An 8,796-nucleotide genomic window follows, 5' to 3' on the forward strand; every position below is an offset into this window, starting at 1 on the left:
GTGTTAATTTTCAGATTTAAATAAACAGAGCAAAATTCTAATAAAAAATGTAATATAATAGAATCTTAAAAGTGAATGAATTAGGCCCCAAATTATAGCTAAAATACATAACTCACACACAATACACAATTTACAGTTACATGTAGCTTGCTTGTGATTTCATTCATGGTTGGATTTATTGATACTTAATGCCGAGAACATCTTAGTTCTATTTTTCAAGACAACTACATTATGAATGCTGAATCACTGAACAGCGGTGTAAATGTAAATAAAAGGAAAGTCAATTTACTTTCATTTTTTGAATAGCACCATAAAGCACGATGTGACACATGCAAAGAATCAAATTCAAAAATTACTATTTGAGTTGTAAAACCCAACTTACACGTACATTGTATGCCTTAAATAATATAAAGACATTCTAAAACCCAAACAAAACTGGCATAAATCAGCCTTTCTGCAATCTGAATTACGTTCCAATTTATAAACTTTAGGGGGCAAAATTACAAAATTATCCGCTGTGTGCCTCAAGGTGAGTAAGGTCCTAATATATATATTTGTAAAGTGAAAAACATGGGCTTATATAAGGTTTATTCATGAGCCTTTGAGGAAATAAATAATTTCATAATATGTGCGCAAGATGTTTCCTATGCAAGCCCCAAACCTGACCTATGAGTTTTAATGTCTGCAAGAAGTGAATTGCAGTAACTGTTGTAATGACCCTTAACTCCAACCCCCTAAAACTGTGAAAAAATTGATATTAATGTAGCTGAAGGATTGAGAACTATTGGAATTGATCTCATTACAGATACTGAATCTCAAATCTTCTTAGGGTCTTTGATCAAAGACACTTACAGTTGGGGCCAAATGACCCAATGCTACTGAAGAAGCCACATTTTCAAATATTCCTTTTATATTACAGAATACTAGAAATTTCTCCAATACATGTACATGTAGGCCCGTGCACTGATGACACCACGCTCTAACGACTACATGCTTCCCATAAGAGAGTGCACTTGTGAGCAGAGCCTCATGTTATCGGTGCCCGGACCTATTACTAAAGAAGAACACAGCAAACCATCTCTCCATTGAGCCTAACTTTGCAAATCCTTCAAAATCTGTCATGGTCTTGGAAGAATTTGGAGGATTTCAGTAGTCAATGTACATTCATCTATAGACGAATCCAGTAACAAAGGCAGCACTGTCACTGGTCAGTTGCAGCAGTCCTAACTAATGGCAGCTGCTCTGTACACAACCCCACACAGCGCTTTCCACCATTAAAAGGAGCCACCAACCACGCCCAGTGAAACTCTGCCAGATTCCACGATACTGCCATGACTGTCACACCCAAATCCACTGTGAACGAGGGATAGCGTCCATCAGCAAGAAGTACAAAGGATGGTTCAAACAGGGTCGATTTTGGAGGATTCAGGAAAATTCATGGGATATAACATTGTTAAGCACTGCAGGCATGCATTGGTGCATGCAGTTTTTCATGATCTCTCCTCATGCACAATCAAAGCACACACACATAAAACCTCTCCACACCGGAGAATACAAGCGGATGTTTGCAGAGGTGAGAGTCCCTGCTGCTAAGTGTTTCCTTGTTATTTTCGAATACACAGTTTCATTAGCTACAGAATAGTCTTATTTCAATTTGCAGTTAACATTATATATAGTCATCATTTGACAATTATCGGAAATCAGCCCAGTGAGCAAGATCAAACACAGATAGAGTATTACAGTGTGCATTCATGTAATGCCTAGTAAATGTCTACAACTTACGTATCCTACATTGAAAATCTCTCACATTTCTTGCACATATCAGTTCATCTTAGCTGCCTTCATGTACATATACAGTGTGTGCATGTATGGACCATTCCGGCAATCAGAACTAGAGGCCTCTTGAACCTGTACAACCAAGGAGGTAGGGTACATGTACAACAGAAATATTTTTGACCACCAAGGCATTTCCACGTAAGCGCGCACATGTACATTGCCACAATGCATCCGGCATGTTGTTAACTTCACAAATGTGCGAGACGTGTAAACTTGTGGTTCTCTTTCAATAAATGGTACCTCCAAAGATCTGTATAATAATGCATAAATGCATGTACCATTTTGAACACAAAGCTGGGTTATGCCAAAATTTTGTAAATTACATGAATACAAATATATTTAATTGTTTCCGTTTCTGGGTTTTTTTCTCGCCCGGAAACTTGTACATGATTGTAGTTGAAATCATCTGAATTGCATTTAATCATACATTGTATTTATGATAGACACTACTGCCAATTGTCAGCCACACAATGAAAACATTAATGCTTCTCAAATAGTGCACTACATTTGTGAAATTGTACAAAAATATACCTCTCTCCTGACATACCCACACGAGCCACACACATATTGTTCCTACTCTGTTGGTTTTTTTTACACAACAATGCACAGCTTCAATCCTTTACATTTTATCCACTTTGGACGACTGCATGCACATGTAGAAGGCCTGACAATGTAAGAATATTGTCTTCCCAACCACGTGTATGAATCTTGTAGTCAGGTTACTCTCGACCAAGTCAGTAAGATTATCTACCAAGTTTGTCAGAACTGTTTGATGTTCATAATAGAGCCTGTGACAACAGGGCCCCATGATTGAGGCTGTGCTCAGTGTCTCCAAATTTAATACATGTAAATGCATACATGTACATACTGGCAAAAATTTACTTATACCTTACATTCTTTGGCATGAATGGCACTGTAGCAATTAGCTTGATAAGTTTGCACACTGTCTGCATTATGTACACATAGTAGACATATCGGTAGTAGTAATAATCATTACATATAAATCCAAACTTCAGAGGCAGTTCATTTCCACAATGGAGGAGATAGGGATGCAGCCCGTGAAATATTAGGGTGTCCCTTAAACAGGTAACAACTGCCCTTTTCTAATCAGAAAGACGACACCTGTCCAGCACTGTCCTCTTGAAATGGGAAGATGGTGGGATATACACCCCCTTCCCAAATAATAGAGTTCAGGCAGCTGGTGGTGGGGAAAAAAACCTTCCAGCCTTGTTTCCTACCATGTTTACCCTCCAACCAAATGACCTTGCTTACATACACTTTACTAGTGATAAGGGAAGAGAATGCACTGTGGCTCAAAAAATACATTCCTGACACCTTCCCCCAACCCTCCTCTAACATCACACTAATCACCCCCCCCCCAAAAAAAAAACCACACACAAATGAATTAAAATTCTTTTTCATTCAATGTTTAAATTCCAATAGCTTTAAGATGTTTCGAAAGTATTAGAATTTTTCAAGGCTTTGCTATACATGTACAGATACCATCCCAAATATGTTTCTCTAGAGGTACGCCATCTAGATAAGGATGGTACATGTACTTGTGAACCAACATGCATCCAAAAGGTAATGATATCTGTCAACAAACAGAACTGTCCTCTTACAGACAGATTCGGTGATAAGAAGCAGGAGCTATTATTGCTGTGTCTCCACACGCCTGAACAAAAGAGATGCAGCCATCAGCCAATGGGAGCGCACTGCCAGTTAAAATCACGCTTGTCAAGTTCATCGTTATTTACGAAGGTGCACCTGAGTGACAGGGACACTGCAGTCATGGTGTCAATAAATCGGTCTATACAGTAAATTATCATGAAAGCCAAGTGTCATGAACACATGTGCCATGAAAGTTGGTGTAATATTCACAAATACATAGAAATTGCATAATCTCATTCAAAGCCTCCCCTAAAAATATAAATGTACCAAATGACAATTCACGTCCATGTTCATGTAGAGTCAGTATGCCACTTACTCACTGCCTTCATTGCATGTTGTGGTCACAGAAATAGGAATTCTGAACAGTCCGAAAATACAAGAGCATGAAATACATGTATCTGAGTTAAAACTAAGTCTTTTTTGGAGTGGGGAACACAGGATTTCCCAAACCTTGTCTTCATCTCCTTGCAAGGCTTAGTCTGTGACACTGAACTGTCTACCTGTCTAAACTGTTCAAACTACAAATAAATTAAACACTTCCATATTTGGAAGGGATCAATGCTCCTCCAGCAAAACATGATTTTACATGTGCATGTATTACCTACTGGTACCGTAAAACTCTTAAGTTTGGGGACGAAGCTCGAAATGGAAAGAAAGCTAGAATTTGGAAAATCCTCTTGTTTGAGTTGCTTGTTTAACCCTCTTCCCTCATTGCCTTAAACATCTGCAGGCAGAGCCTTTTTTTCTAGCCGTGACATCAGCGTCTGGGCTGTGACCACAGCCATCCTCCGCTCTCCCCGGATGCGCTCGTCCCCCATTGTGTCCACATTGTCCAGCTGCAGCATGTGCCTCATAAGCATCTCCTCAATCCGCAGGTACTCCTTGCTGCCCTTGTGGCCTGTGAAGTCCTCAATATCACCACCCAGTTCGAGGATCTTGGCCAGGATGTCACGGATCTGGACCACTTGGGTTGGCATATCCGGCAGTGCGGGTACGGTCTCTGCCTCCGCCGTACCCTTCGGCTCCTGGGTGCCATTTGCTGGCCCACTCAGCGAGTTGATTGCCTCTTTGCTGACTGGACACGGCTTGTCTCCTTGAGATGCCTCAGCCTGCTGGGAGCCCCTCTGCTCCTGAGGCTGGACACTCTGGCTCCACTCTGTCTTGAATGTCTGTTCATTTTCGCACTCCTTCTGCACAGGGAACGGCTTTGGACTTGCTGGTTCTTCACTCCTAAGACAGTCTTTTGGAGAATAATGCTCATCCCCTATTGCATCTCTCTGCTCATCCTTGAGGTCCAGTTGCCTGGGAAACTGCTGTGGACTTGCTGGCACAGCACTACCGCTTTCTTGCTGATCCTCTTCGATGGGCACGTACCGTCTTTGAGGGTCCTGAGGTTGCACTTGCTGAGGAACAGGTACTGGCTTTGGCATACCCTGTGGAGGCACAGTAGAATGAATCTCATGGGGTTCCCCGTAGGGGGATGGAGCACTATTTCTGTTATCCCGCCCCTCCACTCTGATGGGTATATGTATCACGTGTTCCCCCTCTTCTGATAGATGTTCATGCTGGGGGTCAAGACGGTGAGCCCTCAGCTCATCTGTTGGCACCCTTCGCCCATCATGGGGAGCCTGGTGATGATGCTGTTGCATTCTGGGACTTGATGGGTACACCTGGTGCTGATGGCCAGGGGTCCGGCCTTCCATGTACTGGTGGGACAACCCATGGTGGATATGGCCAGGGACTCTGGATTCTGGATAAGGGTGGGGTGACCCATGGGTATGCAAACGATTCATCTGGCTTTCTAGCGTTGGGGTGAGCCTTCCGCCTGGCTGGGGGCTTTGAGAGCGCCGAACATCCTGAATATTGGGCTGCATCCTCCGCTGCACAGAAGGGCTCCCTCTGGGACTGCGACTGACATGCCGGCCTCCCGGACCAAATGGATCCCAGGTGTTCTGCCAAAACGGGTCCTGGTTGTCAAATGCACTCCGGAAGAAGTTGTCTCCTGCAATTGCTGAATCCATGAAGGCCTATGAGGATAAATGCGTAACAAACAATTATTGAGAAATCTTTGCTACTGAAGATGTACCAACTATCCAATATGATTTTTAGAAATTATAAGCAGAATACAATAAAACAAACACACACATAAAACAGAAACATGTTTTGAATGAGAAAGCATGCATCAGGAAGTCTGTAATACAGGTATACAGTCCTTATTCATGTAAAACATCAAAATTACAACAAAAGAAAAAGACCCGAGGCTCCTGACTTAGACAACACTCACTGTAAATATGTACAGCGCTACATGTACATGTACATGTGTATGGACATGTATGTACAATATACATGTATGTCAGCACTCAATTTCAATGTGACACAAAACAACTGTCAGTATTTTGACAATCATTACTCATAATTACAGGTGCTTTTGCAGACTTCCCTTGAATTTAGAAATAAAGGAGTCAGAGTCGTGACCGCGTTCGCATGCAATTTGATTGACTAGACAGGTGCTTTCTCAGTGCTCCCACTGCTTGGTATAAAGAAGTCGAGATTAGATGCAAGTCAAAATTTGAAAACAGCAACCTGCACATAGTTTAAAACAATCCTGTCAAATTTCAGTTCATAAAACTTAACGGATGTCAAGTAACGTCAAAAAAGAAAAAAAGTCAGATGTGTTTCTATATTTGCAGGTGTTTCCTACATCCAAAGTCAGTGCCCAGAAACGACAAAGGAGTATACAAATGGCCGTTTAGCCAGTTAACTTCAGCAACTGTGCTTTGACCCAATCAAGCACAATGCATTAATATATCAACTGCGAAAATGAAAAAAAATTCTTAAACGAGTTTACACGGGGGAACAAATAAGGAAAAGTGTTTTTCATCATCTGGCATCAAGAGGTTCTAAATCTGGGGCTGAGGCCTAACTCTGAAATGATTCTTAGTCTGGATGAAATAACCCTCATTTTGTACTGTACTTCATGCTCTTATCAAAAACAGTAAAAAAAGGCAGGATATGTGCAACTTTTTTAAAAGTTGTAAATTCTGACCCTTGGCCTGGGCATATCTAGTCATCAGTTGTGACATCAGTCATGTCAGTAACAAACCAAAGCATTTTGTTGTTGAACATGTTTTAGTCATTTAATCTTGGCTTCTCTTGGTCATATTCATGATTTTGGTTTGGCAGCATTACTTACTTTATAAAGTAGTAGGAACTAGGCCTACCCTTTTTGGATTTTGTCTTTTTCCTGCACGCTGTAGCCCCTCTATTTAATTTCCAATTTCAAAATTTTTGACATTTCAAGTGAAGCCAGCATTAAGTTCATTAAAAAAAGGCACAAAAAAACCGAAAAATGTGAATTTTAAGCTCTTCAGTCAAAATTCACACTCACATTTGTCTACAAAGTAATCACATTTTGCTCTGCATTACACATGTAGGCCTACATGTAGGCGAACAAAAAAATCCCAAAACATCCCGAGTTAAATCCATTTTTCTTTGATTATGATAGAATCCAAACTTTAACATTGAAATGTTTCTTATGACATTCTCTCCAAAATTACTTCAAAAACCAAACAGAAAACATATTCACAGCGTTACGAACTCATTTTGTCATTAAATGTCGTACTCGGGCTGCCACTAAACATGGTAAATACATGTACATGTAGGTCTGGCCTAGACGTGCACATGTACATTGTACATACCTGCAACGCTTTTGGGCGCCGGGGGTCTTTCCAACTCGTTCTGCGGTTCCTGTGATCCACAAAAAAGGGCCACTGTGATTCTGGATCGATCAACATTTCCCAGCCGTCAGGTAAAGGATCGTCATCTGTAATTGGTCTAACCATTCGAGTCTTTAATGGACTTTCAGGAAATCCGCAGAATTTAGACATTTTGGCGGCCTTACTCGAATGTTCCAAACTCAACGTCCCGTCTGTGACTCTGCTCGAGTGTTCTAGAAAAGTCTGCTACCCTTACGTGTGATACGCATTTAGCTACTGGACAACCGCCCGAGAGGCACGAACCAGACTGCATTTTGCGAATCATCTGGATGTTTCCACCTGTCTCAACATGTCACTCCTTACTATTGGTTGGAAAAATGAAAATGTTTTCATTGTGACGAATCACAGTGACTGTTGTATATAGACTCTAAGGATTGCTTTAGAGTAGTCGTCTGCTTATGCAGGCATCAACTGACTGGTACCATTTCTCTCTCAACGCACTGTGTGCATGTGACGAAACGACCGCTGTGGTGGTACGCCATCCCTGCGCTTGATCCTGTATCAATATTTATTGTACCTACGGACTACGTTGGACGGAAAGACTGATTTCAGCATGCTGAAGGGCTGATCCAAACGGCGGCCAGGTGGAATTATTTTCAAAGTGGTGTCCGTTGTAAGATCTAGATCAGGCATCATCACTAGGCTGACCCTTCAAGCCCCAACCCATTACCATGATCACGGGACCTGTAAAAAGTGGGGGCATGCACCCCCAGGCAAAAAGTTGTCTAGGAGGGGGCCAAAAATTTTGGAATTTTTCATGTAACCTTTTTTGGCTTTTATTGGGGGGTGAAGCTACTTTTTGGGGCTTTTCACACGGTTTGGGAAGAAAGAGAAATGACATAGAGCAGCAATCGCCATTCTTGGCTCCGTTAAGGTGGGTAAGACCCGCTTAGCCCCATCCACCAGCCTTGAATGATTTTGGCATTTTTGGCGATAAAGCGCAAAGGTAGTTACTGTAACCCGCTCTGAGTGGAACAAAAGAGGGTTTTTTGTACCGTACTCACCATTGATCTCCGTTATCAGTCTTTATAATGGAGATCAATTTACGTATATTTCTCTAATGCTGTACTGTACATAAACTTCGAGGTCATTACATTGTAAACGACTTAATTTAGCGAGCAATGGAGCAGAATGATCACGGTGACCGGCATTTGTAATTATACGAACCGCTCGCTTTTGTAGAGTAAGTTATCTGTTACATCTGGATGGCGAGGTGCCCCAGGGAATAATAGCGCCGTTCAAATAGGGTGAAACTAAGGAACTATACAATGTTAATAAAACCTTATCCGGAAGATAAAACCTTAAGCGATTCAAAATGCCTATAGTCTTGGATATTTTTGTAGCTACCTCATCGATATGACATTTCCAAGTAGGATTTTCATCCAGTGTTACACCCAGAAATTTTATACTTTTAACCTGGTCAATCTCGAATTGTTTAAGATCAAGCATTTTGTGTAAGGCCTATACTTAATTTAAGAAATAACTCTGGTACTATTAGTTCTTGCAATGTTTA

The 8,796-nt window shown here is 41.3% G+C and overlaps 1 protein-coding gene across 1 annotated transcript; it reads right to left on the reverse strand.

The window, feature by feature from the left end:
- Nucleotides 1-151: 151 nt before the first annotated feature.
- LOC147795285 (uncharacterized) lies at nt 152-7,409 on the reverse strand. The gene is made up of 2 exons (XM_087132107.1): nt 7,206-7,409; nt 152-5,534 (listed from the first exon to the last, which is right to left on the reverse strand). Exons 1-2 carry the CDS (start codon nt 7,392-7,394, stop codon nt 4,224-4,226), a joined length of 1,500 nt encoding a protein of 499 aa, XP_086988233.1. The 5' UTR covers nt 7,395-7,409; the 3' UTR covers nt 152-4,223.
- Between the last annotated feature and the right edge of the window lie 1,387 nt (nt 7,410-8,796).

This window comes from Acanthaster planci, unplaced genomic scaffold, assembly GCF_054643075.1.
Source record: "Acanthaster planci isolate LZ-2023a unplaced genomic scaffold, COTS_SCS Contig89, whole genome shotgun sequence".
Lineage (NCBI taxonomy): Eukaryota > Metazoa > Echinodermata > Asteroidea > Valvatida > Acanthasteridae > Acanthaster > Acanthaster planci.